General features: G+C 35.3%; 2 protein-coding genes across 8 annotated transcripts in view; one reads left to right on the top strand and one right to left on the bottom strand.

Annotated features, from left to right (window-relative positions):
- The window catches only part of LOC108977262 (homeotic protein ocelliless), a 166930-nt gene that overhangs the window by 14625 nt on the left and 132556 nt on the right, over positions 1-19749 (top strand). The gene's annotated exons all lie outside the window — the stretch shown is intronic.
- Positions 2978-14820, bottom strand: LOC108977263. The gene is made up of 3 exons (XM_018946877.1): positions 14104-14820; positions 5377-5571; positions 2978-3846 (listed from the first exon to the last, which is right to left on the bottom strand). Exons 1-3 carry the CDS (start codon positions 14818-14820, stop codon positions 3514-3516), a joined length of 1245 nt encoding a protein of 414 aa, XP_018802422.1. The 3' UTR covers positions 2978-3513.

Below are 19749 nucleotides of genomic sequence, written 5' to 3'. Positions count from 1 at the left end.
AGCCATATAGCGTTGTTTATATCTGCACTTTTATGGTTTGCTTTCATGTTTATATTCACATTGTTGTTGTTATTTTTTCTTGTTGTATTAAAGTATTTTTATAAGGCGCGGAAAACTTAGTGCCTACAATGTTGAAAGAAAAATCTGCGTGACTTGCATGAAAAATATTTACATATCTGAATATATATACATATACATATACATACACATATGTATAAATAATTTAAATTGTATATTGTTTTAAGCAGAGAAACGGTACCGTTTAATTGTAGCTCCATTTTTTAGATTTGCTGGCGCAAATAGAATCCTAAAATATAAATCTTTATTCAGAGGAGGCATGCACATTCATAATACATATGTATAAGGTGCATACATATATAGATACATAGATATATATATATATTTATAAATGAGAGTAAGTAAATCTAAAATTGATTTGTTGTATTTTTTGCAAAGTATATGCGCACTTGCTGCAAAAAAGCGCTTTGATTTAACAAAAATAAAAAATAAAACTTTGTGAATCTTCAAATAAATTTTTTTACTAAAAATTCCATTTGATCAATTTTGACCCGGACTGACAAAAAACTTAGCTTTTCACGTATTTTAAAACAAATTTTTACCCTAAGTTAACAATCGCCTCTGCTATGACCTCTACTCGACATAATATTTTGCAAAAGTTTCAGAGTTTAACAATGACAATATAGAAAAAAAGTATGTATCAATGGAAYAATCCGGGTCAAATTTGATCAGATCAGATCAGAGATCCCTCTTACTCGAAAAAATGATTACCCTGTGATAGAGTTAGGTAACAATATATTTATTTTTCAACAATTTCATTTCAGAAATGTTAAAATTCAGAGAAACATCATATTATCAGCTTTTTATACGATATCTTTTGTGATGTAGTATTATAAAATTGTTGTCAAATGTTTTTAACTATAATTATATTGTTATTGTTGTAGCGGCAGACATTTTTCCAAAAATAATTTTGCAGAATAATTTTGACTCGATAATGATTGCCTGAATAAAAATTCAGTGCCATTTGGATAACATAGACCTGAACGAGGTACGATCTCGAATATGACACTAGTTCTTCATTAAGGAGTTGTACGGATTTCAAAAATATATTTTTATACATTATATTAATTAATTCTATAACATCTCTAGAATATTGTTCTGAATTCTCAAGTTCATCCGAGAATAGTTTTGAACATACAACCTTAAAAAGTAGGGCACTAGAGGTCAGATACGAGTACATATACATATTCACTTAAATCTTTAAACACGTTTTTCTCTGTATTTTCAAAACCGCTTGTTAATATTTCTCTCGAACTACTCAACCGATCCTAAAGAAAACTTACACAGGTCTTCGAGATATTACGGTATTTTCAATAGGGATGCTACAAAAGTAGATCGATACAAGCGAAAAACGTCGTCATATTTTTCCGGCTCTTTTGACATTTCTCTTCAGTAATATTTGCCATTTGATCATAGAATGATATACGATCTAACAACGAGTCAAAATTATTAAAATTGATTACCGAAATTCGGAGTCGGTGGCCTAAACTTTAAGAGCGCTACGTCCAATTTATGGTCATCATAATCGTCCTGTCTGGTCAAAAAGTGAGCGTCTAGTGGAAAAATTCGAATCCACATTCACAGTATAAAATGTTGCAGTGCCAGTGAATAAAGAAGTACTCGCAGTGTCTAGAATATTGCTACCGCTAGCGCATCAATTGAGAAAGACCCAAATCAATCTCTTACACGTCGTTCTTAAACGTTGGGCATCGCTGTCATGTCGTTGTGGCGAGGTTTCCGAATAGATCTTGACCTACATCTTTACAAAATCATATTGACGCAAGAACTAAAGCCGCTAGACCACCAGAATCGTCATATGTTCGTGAATTGGGCTGAGCAACAAATTGCTAATAATCCCGATTTTCATCGAACGATGAGGCTCCTTTCTGTCTGAATGACTTCGTCAATAAGCTAAATATGACATATTGGTCAGGCAACAATCCACACGTACTCCATGAGTCACCATTGCATCCCGAAAAAATTACAGTTTGGGGTTTATGGGCCGGCGGCGTCATTGGGCCATACTTCTTTCATGGTGATTAACACCGGCACGTTACTGCGATTGGGAATCGCTACCGCTCAATGATAACCGAATATTTTCAGCCCAATATGTGGTTCACCACAAGCCACACAGCGATTGTTATGGTGAACGTGTTACGTCACGAAATGGCTTAGTCAATTGGTCGCCTCGGTCGTGCGATTTTGTCACCATCAGCCTATTTCCTGTGGGGCTACGTCAAGTATATGGTCTATGCCAACAAGCCAGCCACGTTTTATAAACTTCGTACAAATATCGAACGTGAAATTGCAGCAGTATTGGCCGATTTATGCTTGAAAACCGTCGAAAATTGGGTTCAGCGTCTGGACTTCGAGTTCCATACATAATGGCATCGAATCTGCTTTCACAGGAAAACAGAACTTTATTAATACGCCAAAATAAAATCTCGCTCTTATTGAAAACCCCGTTAATTTTAAAGGTCTTGAACAAAAGATTATGTCTTGTTCAATTACAGCTATTTAAAAAATTAAAAACGTCGCCTTTTTCAGCTGTTTTCTCATATATGTATGTATTTGGCTTGATTGCAGCGAGAAATTAAGGATTTTTGGTATTTCTCGGATTCGGTATCGAAACCAGGTTCTCTAGGGAGTTTCGTATCATGATTAGCAGATGATCTCCTGATCTTTTCGTCTTGCTGTTATTCCTGTTAATGTTCTTAAACACTCATCTTTGGAAAAATTACAAAAAAAAACTAAAAAAAATTAAAAAACACATTTTGTGTAAAAAATCGTAATTTTATTTAAAGATTTCATTTTGTTTAATATAAAGTATGTAAACATTAAAGTCTTAAATAGAATTACTAAATTATCATTACAACTAAAATAAAAATGAAATGTTTCTTATAAACTACATGCGTGCGTAGAAAAGTAGCATAAAAATGTAGTGACTAGAAAATACACATATGTGTGTGTGTAGTTGTAAGCGAAAGACAGCCATGAGAAGAGTCATAAAAAGGACGGATTACGATAAAGTTCAAAGTAGTTGAGCTGTCTACGCAGAAGAGAGCACGCTCTGCATGTTTAGTGATTTTTATGTTTATATGTTTAATTGTTTTTAGTTCTTATTTATTTATACAAAGTTCTTGTGTTTATCAAAATAAAAAGCGATAATTATGAAGTAATTTATGAAGAGGATACATATATACTACACTATGACGGCACAACGAAACGTAAACACACCACACTATTTCGGAAACATACCGAAAATGCTTTAAATACCCTCATTTCCGGTCGTACAAACGTTTCGCACGTTTCCTGTTTGTGTAAAGTTTCTTTCTTCTTTTCGATGTACAAACGTGTCGTGTTGTGATGTGTGTATGTGTTCGCATTTGCGTGCCTTTGCGTGCTTTAGTGCCGTTATATTTTCAGCGTTGTTCACTACGGCGCTGAACCCGTGCGCATCGGCGGGTGCGGCAACACCAATGCATCCATACGCTCCAGCCGCTTCTTCTTCGGCGACTCTACCACGATTTGTGATGGCGCCGCTGCAGTGACGGCGATTGTCAGCAGATTGGCCGAGGGCTGCAACGCCGGCGTACGTGTACCGAATAGTTTCTCGCGGAAACTGGGACGATGACCCAAACGATTTAGTTTGGCAGCTTTCTCTTTTTCCTTACGTTTTGCCTCCTCCGCCTTTTTCTTGCGCAGCAATCTCGCCTTTTCGGCCAATTCGATTTTGTTGCGTTCCATCACTTCTTCCACGTGCTTGTCCTAAAATCAGATGAGATATAAATATTATTATTTTTTCATTAAAATAAATATTAAAAATTATKATATATATTATTATAAATTGTTTATAATATTTAAATTACTTCGTTGCTACTCTATAAAAATATTGGCGCCGACTTTATGGGTTTCAATGAAATTTCATTAATTTTCGTTGAAAAGAGGGTGAGATGGATCTTTCAGTAAACAAAGCAAAAGCATTTCCTCGCTCAGAAATTTGCTGATTTTCCTTCATATTTTAGAATTTTATTTAATTAAGATAATTTAAAAATAAATTTGAAAGTCATTGATTTTTAAATCAAATTGGGAGGAATAAAAATTTAATATCCATAAGCATATATACATACGTATATAGAGTTATTGTAGCTCAAACAGTATTTCAAATTTGTCAAGTTTATACTTTCTAGAAAGAAACGTTGGAGACCTCATAAACATCATAATTTAAGAGATTAGCGTGACGCCTAAGTCGATTTTGCCATAACCGTCCTTCTGTCCGTTTTTGAATATTGATCTGGAATTTTGCACTCGCCATCAGAGATGTTTTGAATACAAACAAAAGTTTAGTTTACCCCAAGTTTCGTGAAAGAAACATTTTTTTGCAAGGAGATAAAAATAAGAACCCGAAAACTGGGTTTTCTGAATTTTTACCTAAATTTTGAGGCTATGTGAAAAAGGTGTACATACAGATCTTTTAATTATCTACAACTTTGCTATTAAAATTTTTTTCATAGGACTCCTAATTTTACTGAAAATCTACATCCTTTTTACACCTTCCTCTTCTCACCCTTAAACTATTTTTCCTTAGATAGAAGATAGTTAGAAAATAATTGAGTTTTTGCACAGCGACCTGTGGTCTATTGTGTCCTCTCCTACTATATATCACAATTGTGTATTCACAAAGGTTCAGCACTCTGAATATGTAGTTTCAGGAGCTGGCTGGGCGCGATGGAAGTGACGTGATCCCTGTCTACGTAGATGAATCCTAAGGTTTTGAGCCTGCTTCCACGAATTGCTGGGCAATCTAGAATCAGGTGTTCTGCAGTTTCCTGTTCCATGTGACAAAACTATGCCGTTGTTGGACAAGTGTTTCTTGTCCAGTATAGGTCGAGGAGACAGAATTTGTATTGGGGGAGATTGATCCTGTCTCTAAACCTACTTTTCATTTCGTTTTTGCTTTTTTAACTTCCGTTTCCATTGGGTTCCATCCCGCTCTGATTTTATTTTCTTTCCAAAATTATCAATCCTAGTATAGCTGTGATTTTTTTGTTTTATATTTCATATTACATTCGTTATAAACACATCCAAGACATAATTTAATAAAAAAAATTAATTGATTTTCACAAAATTTTTGCTAAATCTCTAGCCCTTTTTCAATTCTTTTGAACATGAAATTAAAAAAATTTATAGTTTTTTCGAGGAGCCTTACAATAACGACAGAACTAGAGACAACCACCTGAACTTATATCCTTATATTTATTTTCCTTACTCAATAAAATTATATTAGTACTTACTTACATACAATACTTGACGCTGCTTATCGCGTTTCGCCAGCAATACCACCCAACCGCCATAGGACACCATAATTATCACCGGCACCAGAATGCCCGCTAGGCCATTGGCTTTCTTTAGCCACATATTATAGAGTCCCACAAATATAACCAGAAATGCTACAATGGCAGCTATGAGACGTCCATTTGCTTTTCGCTCTTCCTGAAATTAATACGAAAGATTATTGAATTTGTCTTAAACTTTTTTAATGTTTTAAAAAGTTGCTTAGTTTTCATTACTGAAATTTAAATATTTTTAAGATGAAAGTATAAGAAATATTAGGTTGTCAAAAAAGTCTTGCGGTATTTTCGCTAGTTGGCGCTGAGAGCGCGTAGTTCTAGTTTATGCGTCGCATCGGGTCATGCTATACCTTTTTGGAAAGCTCATTTCACGCGCTAACACGCGTTTGATTGATTGTCGTTTCGTTTAAGTCGTTCGTGATTTATAGCGTCGCAAACATGGAGCAAAATAAAGAGAAAATATGGAATATTTTACAGTACTACTACGATAAAGGCAAAAATGCACCTCAAGCCGGCAATAAAATTTGTGCAGGGGGCCTATTCTGTAACTCGAATCGAAAAAAATTTACTCTAATTCGGATTTTTCTATTCTGTAACTCGATTTTCGGATTTTCAAGCCAATTTTCGAATAAAATGTTCCTTAGGTTTTGAGTTGTAGAAAGCAAAAACGAAAATTGTACATATTTATTCCGGCACAGGGTGGTACAACTTTCGCATAATTATAAAGTAGATCCGAATTTCGAATAGAATACATTTACGAATCGAGATACAGAATAAGGCTCCAGTTTATGGACACGATACAGTTTTCACTTCCACCGCACAACGATGGTTTCACGCTCCGAAGGCCTGTCGTCGAAAGCTGCGATAAAATCGCAAAACAAAAAAAAAACATAGAAAAATAGAAAGAAAAAAAATACCGCAAGACTTTTTGGACAACCATTACATAACTTTCTGACTGACTTAAAGTAATTTTGTTGGTTTCAAGAAGCGATATGTGAAGATATCGACGGCAAGCGCCGAACCAGCTTTGCTCTTATAGGAGTTGCTATTTTTGATAACAGTTTGGTCGAACTCTTTTGTTTGTTTGGTTTCGATTTGCCGTCTCTCTACTCATTAAATTTGATCTCTACTGGATTGTCACAATACTAGTGTAAAAAAAAAACAGCAAAGGCATCCAGCTGAATTTAATTCAATATAATATATATACCTCGTCAAAGTGGTATAACCGCTTCCTATTCTATCTGTACTTTTGTCTATAGCAGTCTATTTAATTTATACCAGTTGTCTGTTCGATTCGACACACTTCATTACTTAATTCTTTCAGATAAGTCCATTATACATATCCCTTACATACATTATATAGTTAATTACATTCTTCAGTTAATATACACTGAATTTGAGACCAGGAAGTTAAAGAAACCATAGGCGAAATGAAAACCCATTAAATTGCAATTAATTTTAGTTGTTGCCATGGCCACAGGTGGTCATTGATTTTTTCGTTGCTGTATGTGCATAAACAAATATAAAGTATAATTTTAAAATCGGCGAAAACCGACAAAAAGGTGACTAACCACCCACACCAATTGCACACGTATCTCAACGAGTGGAACGAGTAGGAGTACAACATTTTTACAAGATCACGGCATGATACAAAAATTATTTAGTTTATTTAAAGTTTGAAAATGTTCTTCTTACTAATGCGCGTGGCTTGCGTGTACAAAGAATGGTTCATATATTCGCGGCTTCAAGCATTTTCAAATTCCATGCAATAAAACTCTGGAATATTTTTGGGATTATTGTCTGCAGGGTGAGAAATTCCAAGTCAGGGCGATGCTACTAGGTCAGTATAGTAAAACCCTCAAAATGTTTGGCGTTCGTATTTTTCCTTATCTTGATGTTTTTTCGCTTAGTTGTAACATTTTGGCAAAATCCAAAAAACAAAAAAAACCAAAAAAAAAAAACAATTTCCGACCATGCTCTTAACATCCTTGCGACAAAAACATCGTAGTTGTTAGAGCGATGCATTTCCAACAAGCTTTGTTTTTCTTTTAATGGATAAATAAAAATATTAAAATTTATAAACACTTTCAGCAATTACTTAGGCCTGATGACTAGGAAATTAATAGATGGTCTCGTGAAGCTTGTATGGCAACACAGTTGTAGATTATGCATACTTATACTATATGCAGATTTGTATATGTAGTTATTTAAGGTATGTGAAAAATACTCCAAACGTTTTAAAGCTTCAAGACATAAATCGAAGCGGGGTTGTCTGCATAGACTTTGCACTTTACATATGCCCACAGGAAAAAGTGCAACGTTGTGATATCATACTATCTTGGTGGCCAATCGACCGGCCCAAAACGTGAAATTATTTGCTCACCGAAGTTTTCTCTCAATAAGTCCATTAATTGATGCGCTGTGTGTTAAGTGGCGATGTCTTGTTAAAACCAAATGTCACCCAAATCACAAGCTGCAATTTCAGTCATCAAATAGTTGGTTATCATGACGCGACAACGGTCGCCATTGAGGGTTCGTTGTTCCCGGCATCATTTTTGAGTAAATATGAACCGATGATTAAATAGGCCTACAAACCAAACCAAACCGTTCTTTTTCTGAATGAAATGGCAGCTCTTGAATCTTCTCCGGTTGCTCTTCGTCTCAAATGCGTCAGTTTGGCTTATTCACATACCCATTGAGCCAGAAATGAGGCTCAACGCTGCACAAAATTTAGCTCGAAAACGTCGCATCTTCTTGGAACGTTTTAAGAGCCCTTAGAGCGAAGCGATGTCACTTGTGAAAATCAAGCATTTTCAGTTCTTGCACAAGCTATATTTGTATGTACGCTTTCAATTTAAGATATCGACGTAAAATGCGCCAAGTCGTTCCATACGGCAGTCCTGTACACACTCAGCTACGGCTATTATATTTTCTTTACTACGTGCTGAACGTGGTCTATTTGGGCAAATACAAGTATATTCCAATAATGAATGTTGGGTCCCAAGATGGGTGATGGTGGTGCGAATAGTATCCTCAGTAAGCCGACTATGTTGACCAAAAGTTGAACGATTTGTAAACGTTGTTCACGCGTAAGTCTTTACATGATGAAATTTCAAAGAATACTAAACAAAAATAACCTGAGAGTTTGACACAACTCACGCGTGATGCCTCAAAAAAAGAATATTGACAAAAGTACATCTGATTGGATTACCCTTTATATCCCAAATTGGTTTTATATCTATGTCAACAAAACCGCTTTGGACTAGTGTAATTTTTACAAGTTTCTAATTTTTGGAGATAATATAGTTTGTGGAAAATATTTACACTAGTTTACAGACATTTTGCGACTGTGATGTTGGAGACTCTTTTTTTTTTTTTTTTTTTTTTTTTTTTTTTTTTTTTTTTTTTTTTTTTTTTTTTTTTTTTTTTTTTTTTTTTTGTTTTTTTTGTTGCTAAGGTTGGGTAGTAAACATCTCCTAACACTTCGGATGATTTGTCTTGTAGTCAAGGGATGTAGAGGTCAAATAACTACTGCAAGTATTTACTAAAATTTCAAAAATAGCCGTGTGTGATGAAAAATTTTTTAGCTACAATTCGTAGTCAGACACCTCAAATGCCCTACAAACCTCCGTTGCAAATTTTTTCTTTAAATTTGTTAAGTAGTGTTATTAAATTGAATAGGTAGTATGAATTTAATGCCACGAGTATAATCAGTCTCGCCATATATTAAAGTCAATATGAAAATTTCCATCGAATTTTCGGGCGGCGTGTGCGAATTTTGTATTTTATTGCGAAATTTTCCCAACAAATTATTCAATGTGATAGTTCAAGGAATCGCGAAGCATATATCATATACTATATGCATGTTCATGTACATATATATGCATATGTAGACAAAAAGTAATTAAAAGTCGATTTACTCATGAAAACTGCGAGGAAACGTAAATAATATCGAGCACTTTTTTGATTGATGAAGAAGGTCACATTTAAATCGTCTCCAGCAACAATGTCAAAAACACATCAACAAAATTGCATTTATATTGAAATGTAAATATGAAAATACACAAATTGTAGGTATCTACATACGAGTATGCATATTATGTATATATGTCTGTATCACTCATATACGAAATGATACTTAAATCTTTCCGTGCCGTTTTTACGCAGAATTTTAGAAATCGCACTAATTTAATTATCTGCATACGGGGCAAAGTACATTCTATAGAACGGTGAAATGCTGAAAGCCTCGAAAGCTGTTTCGCTTCAATGCAATAAGGGTACATATATAAAGATGTACGTCTGTCGGCTTTCTTGGTTCACCGCTACGCTTTCATTATCATAAAACAATGATTTATTCGTTAAATCGAATTCCTAATAATATACCATTGTTGATGCGCTCATTCGAGATTTATGTCTTAAGAAAACAAAATTTTATTCGCATAGTCCAACTACCGACAACAGATGTGTGTGCCTGTTATTGTAGGAGAAAACATCACCGCAAGCAAATCAATTGTGTTTCGAATATCTGACTGCTTGCATAACTCAATCTCGGCAATTTTGACTGGCCCATCATTTTGAAATCCTCCAGACATGTGAGTGCTATTTATTTACTGTATGAAATGATTGATACAGTATGTGAGCAAAGTGTAGCTGGCATAGGTATGTAACGGGTGATCCAAGTAGGGGTAACTTTTTCAATAGCCTCAACTTATGGTCAATATAATACACATACTGAGCGTAATATTCGCATTGAATAATATTCGTCCAGCAGCAGCGGAAAAAATATAGCAGCCGTAGCTGAGAGTGTACACGATAACCGTGGAGAGTCGATTCGGCGCCGTTCGCAGACACTTCGACTGACGTATGGAACGACTTGGCGCATTTTACATCGAGATCTTAATTTGAAAATGTGGAAAATACTGCTTGTGAGAGAACTGAAGCCGCTCAAACTTCCCACACTCTATTAGCTCTTGAAAAGTTCCAAGAAGATCCGATGTTTTCGAGCCAAATTTTGTTTAGCGTTAAGGCTTATTTCAGGTAACCGTCAATGGCAACCGTTATCGCGCCACTATAACTGACTATTTGAAGCATGAAATTAAAGCTCGTGATCTCGGCGACATTTGGTTTCAGCAACAAGGAATCACTTCCCACACATGGCATCAATTAATGGATTTATTGAGAGAACACTTGGATGAGCAGAAATTTCACATTTTGGCCCTGTCGATTAGCCATGAAAATCGTGTTATATCACACCGTTAGACTTTTTCCTGTGGGCATATGTAATCTAATGTCTATGCGGCCAAATCCGCATCTATCGTGGCCTTGGAGCAAAATAGCACGCCACTTGCCGGTCGAAATGCTCGATCGAATCAACGAAAATTGAACTCAACGGATGGACCATCTGAGATTTAGCCGTGTCCAACATTTGAAAGAGATAATCTTCAGAATGTTCTTTCGAAGCATAGTAAACATTTGAAGTTTCTGTGTTTTTTCTTTAAAAAGTTGTGAAGCTGGAAATGGATCACCCTTTACTATGCACCTCCGTACATATCTAATATAATATACATATGAGTAGGTATTGGGTATAATATTTAATTGTTTTCATACATTTGCATATAGTATTTGGTATATCTAGTACTTCATGTACCGGACGAGCTGAGGTAGTGCTTGGCATATTAATTTTAGCGCAGTGTTTTAATACACAACATTTTGAATTATATGTGTTTACCCAAATATATGTATATACATTTGTATCACATTTATACTCGTGCATCCGCACATTTTTATACCGGATGAGCGCTGATTTTCATAATTAGCACCTTTAATCTATAAATTGTGGAATCTGCGTGGCTGCTATCGAAAATAGCTATGTACATATATTATATTAATCGTAGTTATAGCGTTTCTGCAGTGAGTGTTCAGTACATATAATAAATAAAAAAAACATTGAAAAATAGCTGAGTGACACTCTTAAGCGCAATATGGTGGTAGACGTCTACATCCTTTTGCTTCTTTTAAGAAACAAGCTATACGTAAGCTAAGATTAGATAAACAAATGATGATTGCACCGCGACCTAAGTTTTATGGTGCACTCTTCTAAGTCACAACCGAACTGATAAATTCCAATATACTGCTAGGTGCTATTGAGGCGATGTGATTCCTATTTGAAAACATGGATCCAAGGGCCTTTATCCTGTGCCTACAGACTACTGTGCAGTCAATTAGCAGGTGTTTCGGAGTTTCAGACTCCAAGTCGCAGAATTAGCCATTCGCAGAAGATGCTAGGCTCATGTTTTATAGGTGCTTCTTGGACTTAAAATGGCCAGTGTAGAAGGCGACAAGTAATCTGAGTTTTTCCATTGGGAGATTGATGATATATTTAAACCTTTTAAAGTTATAACCATCCATTAGTAACTTGACTTGGCGTCTGCCTACGAGTTGTCGTCAATACCTCTCCCCCACTTTCTCACTGCTTCATCGTTGCAGAGCAGCTTCTTTATGGTATGGGGATCAACCACAATGAAAGGTTTCGGTCCTACTATATTGGTGAATGCCTCGGATCGGGTATTCCTGGTTATACCTTTGTGACCTGGTACCCAAATAAGGTTAATATCTGATAGAATGTTTAGTCGTTATTTACACTATCGCTTTGATCTCGTACGCCGATATCGCTTTGAGTGCCGCTTGACTATAGCTTGGTATAACTACATTTTCATTGCGATAGTTATGTACGTGGTACGTTTATCTTTACGAACCGACTTATAGCAAATACCTCTGCTTGGAATATGCTCAGAAAACTACCCATAAGTATGGCGAGTTTGGTGCGTGGTCCTGCGACCCCTGCGCCAATTCAAACCATCTTTTTGAGTACTCGTTGCACCACTTGATTGTACCATACCTGAGCAGTAACTCAGCCTTATTGCTGAGGATAACCTTGAACTTCCTAGTGAAGTTTGCACTTTTGGAAATTCTATCCCTTGGCAGAAGAGCCAGTGGTATTTCGCCATTTAGGTCCTTCAAATGCTGGGAAGAGATTACCTTGCCTCTGCCAAATCCTTCTGCTGTCGGTCAGATCAACATTCTGCTTCCACCGCTGATAAATTTGTTTACCATGTTAGTCTTCTCTACCTCTATGCAATTTCAGGTTAGATTCCTTGGTTCAAGCAGAGAAATGTGCCTCAAAAAAGGATGGGACGATGGGTTACATAAACGCTATACTGTTTCCTGAGCAGTTGGGTCTACTGTGTGTAAGGAACAGTCTCGATATGGACTTGGCACGGTTGGTTAGAAGTTTTATAAAAAAGTTTGCAAATAATGGTTTGTCTGAAGGCATAAATTTATACATCTTTCCATAAAGTGAATCTCCGGTGGTTAGTCTCAATTAAGTTAGCTGATGTCCCAGGAGATTTGAAGCAAACATTTTTACTAGAATTGCTAACCTCTAATCAATCAGCAGACAACTCTAAAGCTAACATCTACATACATATATGTAGATAGCCCAGGCTTCAAGGCAATAACTTTGTTTCGCTTATTGGCCAGAAGTGTCTTGGAAAGCAGGCAGCAGTGCACGGTACCATTAGGATTTCACATAAACTGGGTGCCAGGTCACAAAGGCGTCGATGACAATTATGTAGCGATAGTGGAAGAGACTGACAAGTGTGGTGTTCGGTATCATGCGAAAACGTGACCGACATTGGCAAATCTGTACATTGTCATTACGACGATCTGAGCAGCAGTATGACAAGAAGAGAAAAACCCCAATGAAATTATTCGCTTAGATTAAAAACTATACATAAAAGTCATTTGCAAAGCGATAGAAAAGAAATACATGGTTGGAATATTTAGGATTCATTGGGCAGAAACGGATTGACAGAAAATGACAAGAGTAAATATGAAACTTTGTAAGAGATGTCACTAGTGAGGCCGCTTATTGAAATTTCCATTAAGCGCTGTCATTCTGAAGTACGAATACTTTTGATGAACTACGACATGATACTCCTAATGAAATCGCTAAAGACCAAAACTGGTCTTTGCCTCGCTTAGTGGCCCACCAAACTAACCTAACTTTAATTAAAACCTTAACTTAATAAAAAAAAACGACGTTGGCGTAAACTCTATATCTATAATTCTTGAGGCATACTTTAAAATTATAAGTATATATGACAATGTTTGTTAATCTCTCTCGACAAAATGGCACGTCTTCGAGGCCATCAGTAATTTTGCGTATTCCATGATCTTACTACGATGCGATTATTAGCTCAGCTTGTTACCAGCTTTATATCAATCCCACTTTCATTAATACTGAAGTTTACATTGAGATCTGACGATCAGAATAAATTCCTTTATAAATGTTTCATGCAAAGTTCCAGACTTTGTTTGCAACCCTCTGTTGTATCAGGTAATCCCTTTTTATATAAGCATTAAAGTTTGTGACTGTAGAGTCAACTGTTTTTATTAATCATCCATAATTCCTCAATACCCAGAATTCCGTCTCTAAGCTTTCAATCAATATATAAGTCTCTTAAATAGACAATCAATGAAATAAACGTTAAAGGGAGTTTAGACTTCACCTTTCTTCGACAAAGTAGGAATTACCTCTCAAATACATATATTGAGTGCTCTTCGTAATAACACTTTGAAATAGTATTTAATTAAAATTTATTAAGAAACTTACTCGATTTTTGTTTTCGAGTAACTCCTTCAAATTCTCTTCGATGATCTCCTCATCGGTCATCGATTCCAGACTTTTCTTTGCATGCGTGCTGCTGCTGCTTGAAACATCTGTGACTGAGATCGCTTCACTCTTCAGTGTCGCCTTGGAGTCTGACTTATGCAGCGGTTTACCCAAGCTGTTACTTTTTAGTGTACCGTTCGATGCGTGGCGTGGCAAAGTGCCCGAAAGTGATTTCAAATCATTTTTGGATTCACCGCTGCGTAACGTCGATTTCGAATCGGTTTTAATTAAAACACGATGATCGCTTCGCAGTGAGGTCTTGGATTCGGCCTTCGAAAGCGTTGAATGTGTGTGTGCTGTCGGTTTTGTATCTGATTTTCTTCTTGGTTTTGTGTCGTTTTTAATTTGTATGATGAAATCATTATTTGTGTCGTTTACGGTTAGGATTTTTGAAATATGTTTGGAATCACTTTTGGCGATATTTTCATTGTAATGTTTGACACCATTTTTCGGCAGAGTTTTGGGTAGAGTTCTGCTATGCGAGTGATGTGTTGGCACTATAACTGTGTGTATGTTATTCTTAAAACGCACATGTTCATTTTTGAAATTGTCACGTTTTTCCAAAAGTATATCGTGTTTTGCAGTATTATTTTGTGGTTTTGCGGAATAAAAGTTATTTTTCTCATTTTTCACTTCCAGTTTTATATACTCAGACATTTTTTTTATAAAGAAAATATTTTTTTTTGTAAAATTTTTTTTGGAATATTCTTAAAAAAAATTAAATTAGAAACTGAAAAAATGTGTATTTAAATTTTTAGAATAAATCCACAATCCGTTTTCTAAAAAATACGTATTGTACGCGCCGCTTACTGAATTACTACTGAAATCTTACTAGATTTTCCAGCAAAAAGTGCCGATCTCGCGTTAATTTGCACACTTTCTCGGCAAGCGTCGGCATTTTTCTTCTATTTTCGCTCTCCTTTAACACTTTGCGAATTTCTTGCACACAAGTGCTCACGTTTGCCATTCGCTCACAAATGCCATACGCTTTGGAAAAAAAAATAAAAAATAAACAAATGCTGTATACAAATTTTTGAAAAAAAAAGGTGTGAAAAAAATTAAGAAAACATTGCAAGCGCTCGCACATATTCAATGAAGTCCATGAAATTCGCTTGTTTGTTTATCGTATAAATAAATTAACCAAAGAGGGATCGGCTGCGATCGTCGCCGCGCAGCATACTTGTACTCGTACTTACCTGCACTTATAGCATGCTGCGCAAGCATTTTGTGTGCTTGGCTTGTTGTTGCTACTAATTGGCATTCATCGGCCATTTGCGAAGCAGCGGGTGTCGTTTATGCTATTAAGTGCTCGTTGCTGCTATTACTGCCACATGCATGTGCATGTAGCAAAGTATGTGTGCGTTTATTTGCACATAAACATGAAAGTATGCTTGGCTGCCTGTGCACAAGTGCGTATACGCAACCAAAACAGTTTGTAACAGAAGATCTATTTGAAGAGGGGTTTTTCTGGTATTTCTTTTTCGTAGCATTACTATTTATTATTAGGCTGCTAAATGGATGAAATATTGCCCACAGCTGATCATATATACAGGTGTCGAAGTGAAAATATGCGCACAGTGGCGGCGAAATAAATGTTATTGTATGATTCTTTATTAGCGCAAATTTTTACAGTTTATTCTGGAGTAAGGAAAAGGGAAACGAATTTCACTCTTTCTGGATTTATTAAACATGAATTCCTTAGTCATTTTATCGATCATCGAAAATATTATTATAATCAACTTTATAGTTGAGCTGCTTAGTCAAAGAGACGGAAACCCATATCGCCGTCATCTTCTGACTCGGAGTCCTCCTCCTTCTTTCTGGTGCTTTTTTGGCAGCAGCGCCAGCACCGGCAGCTGAAGTAGAGGCAGCAGCATCAGCAACAAACTTGCTTGATGGTCCTTGATAAACTCCTTGATGATAACAGCTCCCTTGAAATCCACGTCGGTGACATTGGCAATACCCAATAGAATCTTGAAACCATTGGCAACACTGCAATATTAGACTTATATGCCAAATTTGATTAACCCAAGCGCTTTGACATGACAGCGGTTTGGACAGGGAAAATTATTTATTTTATTATTCAACCAATAGCAAGATGCTTGAAAACTCTAAGGCATACATTGTTCCAATCGATATTGAACTTTTTGAAAATCGTTAGAATTCATTCAAATATTGACATTGTCTTAACTAACCATATTGTGGTACAAAAGATAAACCAAATCTGTTATAAAATTTTCACATATAAGATATACTTATTATAGAAACACATAAATCGAATTTTACACCAATTCTATTCACTTAAAATTTTCAAGCATATGATTCTTGCTGAAAATAGCAACAGTAGTAATTCTTGGTTCCATTGTCGAATAAATTATAATCTTCTAAAGTTTCTTAGGATGTACTTTATTTAGTTCCCAATCTCAAAAATTGGCTGTTTTGGATTAAAACCAATATCAACAACCTTCAGAAACATTGATCACGATAAGAGGTTGTTGTCCTCGCTAAAGACAAAGAAAATCAACATTGACCTTACCAAAAGTTAATAAACTAGGGTCGTTGACATAAATAAAATAAAAAATTCGCTAAATATGTATAATCAAAAGGTCATAGACATCATGAAGGGGTCATTGACTTCATGAAAGGTTGTTGACTTTGCTTAACTATAACCCTATGTTAACAGAAACAAGATAAAAACGTTAACTTCGGTCGTACGAAAGCTAGAATATCTTATAAAAATGAAGAAGTTGAATTCGATCGGTTAGTTCGTGTGACAGCTATATTACATAATTCTCAATTCTAATCAATTTCCACGGAGATTGCACAATTGTCTCACGTAATAATTCCTGTAAAATTTCGTTAAAATATCTTCTCAATTGAAACCGTTTTCCATACAAGCATTTGATGCCGATCGTTCAGCTTGTACGGCAGCTACTTGCTCTAGTGATCCAATATCGGCCGTTCCGACAAATGAGCAGCCTCTCGATAAAAAAATAATTTATGCAAAATTTCGGAACGATTTCTCATAAATTGATGGACTAGCTCGTGAATATACAGACGAATCTGGCTAAATCGACTCAGGTTAAAACTAACCTCAACAACCACTCTGTCCAATTTTATATACTTGTACATATATTACTTTTCAAAAGATAATTTCTTTCAACAATTGTAACACCTTGTTAGAATCTTTCATATATACATCCTTATATAAAAATACATACATATGTAAATGCTTGCAGTAATTTAATGTATTTTAATTGTTGCTTTACTTTATGTTTACAAATGACTATTTGCTTTAAATGTTGAAAGGTGTTTTGGTGGAAGATTCCGTTATATTGGCACACCAAAGTCTGCAACACACCTTTGTTTTCATATTGTGTGTAATTTACGACGTAAACAAGAAAGGGCCATAAAATAGGCAAACATGAAATACGGTTTTGGCAAAATTTCCTCTTATTGCGCGGAAATCTCAACCAAATCCAAATGCATAAGTTATATCAATGTATGTACATAGGTGCATATGTACTTAATACATATGTGTATGCATTTATATAAATTTCTATACAGAATCATTTGTATACAGTTGTATACTTAACTTACTTTTGCTTATAGCAAAAATCAAATGCGTGTGAATATGTACTAATGTGTGCAAAAAATATTAAGACCCATTTGTCAAATTTTTTTTTCTAGGTTGATATGACTATCAATGACTTCTGTGCCAAATTTCACAACAAAAAAATCATTAGTGTTTAGTGTGCATTTGTCTCTCTGAAATACAATAAAATGCATTAAAGTTCCATTAAACTATGTGTACGGAATCAAATTTCCGCTCCCTTAAAGTTCAGAACGTTGGGAAAGGCCTTTAAAGATAATTGTTTATCTCGAGTAAGTGCTTTTCATTGGTGGAACTTATTCAAAGAGCGTCGAGAACGCGTTGACGACGAACCACATCCAGGACTGCTATCAACACCAACTGATTATCAACACGTCAAAAATGAAAAAGAATTGGTGCTTGAGAATCGACGATGAACATTCAGAGATCTTACTGACATCGTTCGAATATCAGAAGGATCAGTGAAAATCATTTTGAAATATCTTTTGGGTCTAAAACAAAAGTAAAAGCACTATTAGTTCCGAAATCACTAAATTTTTTCGAAAAACAGCGTCGCGTTAACGTCTGTGAAGCAATGTTATATATGTAGCTCTTTAATGGCGTAGACAACGCCTACGCGGTTATAGCCGGGCTTACAACAGCGCGCCAGTCCTTCCTTTTTCAGGCGCGAATTGGAGATTCCAAGTGTAGCCAGCTCCTTTTCCACCTTATCTCTTAAAGGGGGTGGAGGTCTTCCTGTTCCTCTGCCTCCTCCGACGGGTTTACTGAAGTTTTAAGTCTTAATTTCATATTGCCTTTCGGATATTTTATGGAAAAATTAATTAAAAATTATTTTTAAATTTTAAAAGACTGAATTATTGCAATTTTTAGGCGATAAAAGATATGTGGGCTGTATTTTGCACACAAATTAAAAACGAATCGCCATTTTCAAGTTATTTACCCGTTATATACACACTTTCAAATAGTTAATTTGAATGTGACTCCTAAACATGTACGTTCAGTGTTTGCTACGATTTCCGTTTTGAGTGGAATCTAAGATTACGTTCCATTCAAATTTCATTCCACTCTCTCATTGCTATAAGCAATTTGCAGATGTCGCTGAGGTGAGCAATAAGGAATTCAAGTGCACTTTTTGTTTAAAGCAGCCTTAAAGTATGCAATGACACACTGCTGATGGATGCTTGGAATAAAATTGAGAATGCCATTCCTTCCAGTTGTAAATAATATAATCTATGATTTAGTATTTTAAATTTCAGTTATTTGAAAATAAACTCATTAACATTTAATAATCTATTACAAACAAATATAAATTATTTAAATTTTTAGCATATTTAAATCATTGAATCGCATTATCGCATACATCCATTTATAGTTAAATGCTTCTTAAGTTGAATTCATAACTAATTTTATGTGTGCACTATAAACAGTGACCAAATTAGAACAGAATATGCGTTGCTAAACAAAATAACTCACACTTTGGCCGACATTTAGCCCAACAGAGTTGGAAAGAGATGGAAATCATTATAGTGCGTCCTTAGGATGATCTAGGAGATGGTGGGGATCATTTGCATATTAATTCCCACAACATCCGGTCTTAAGGTGTCGGAATAGTATCGAGTCTTATCAAGTCGAATATTGCATTTTCGGCGGTTCAATCCACTATGTATAGATTTTAGATATCCGGTACAATAACTCTTTTTTCTTTATTGAGTATCAAAAATCCCCTTCTCCAACCAAAATCAGAGATTTTAATTCATATTTAAAATTTAATAATAATAAATTTATATAAATAAATATAAATTTTTGTAATATCATTATTAAAAATTTGTTTGAGAAGAAAAACCCTCAGAAAGAAATTATACATCCGCCACTTTATGTAAACATGTACATATGCACATACGACTAAGAGAGGTCCTACAACGCAAAGGGTATCCAACTAGTTACCAGAAACTGTCATTTTCATACAAAATACA

Source organism: Bactrocera latifrons, unplaced genomic scaffold (assembly GCF_001853355.1).
Source record: "Bactrocera latifrons isolate USDA-ARS-PBARC rearing strain unplaced genomic scaffold, ASM185335v1 scaffold_86, whole genome shotgun sequence".
NCBI lineage: Eukaryota > Metazoa > Arthropoda > Insecta > Diptera > Tephritidae > Bactrocera > Bactrocera latifrons.
This window is presented reverse-complemented; position numbering and strand designations above follow the sequence as displayed.

What these genes read in the sequence shown, in the direction of transcription:
- LOC108977263 (XM_018946877.1), bottom strand. Translation starts at nt 14,820, where the DNA reads ATGTCTGAGTATATAAAACTGGAAGTGAAAAATGAGAAAAATAACTTT. An exon ending in TACTCGAAAACAAAAATCGA is followed by an intron (nt 5,572 to 14,103) that starts GTAAGTTTCTTA and finishes TATTAATTTCAG; the next exon opens with GAAGAGCGAAAAGCAAATGG. An exon ending in AGCAGCGTCAAGTATTGTAT is followed by an intron (nt 3,847 to 5,376) that starts GTAAGTAAGTAC and finishes ATCTGATTTTAG; the next exon opens with GACAAGCACGTGGAAGAAGT.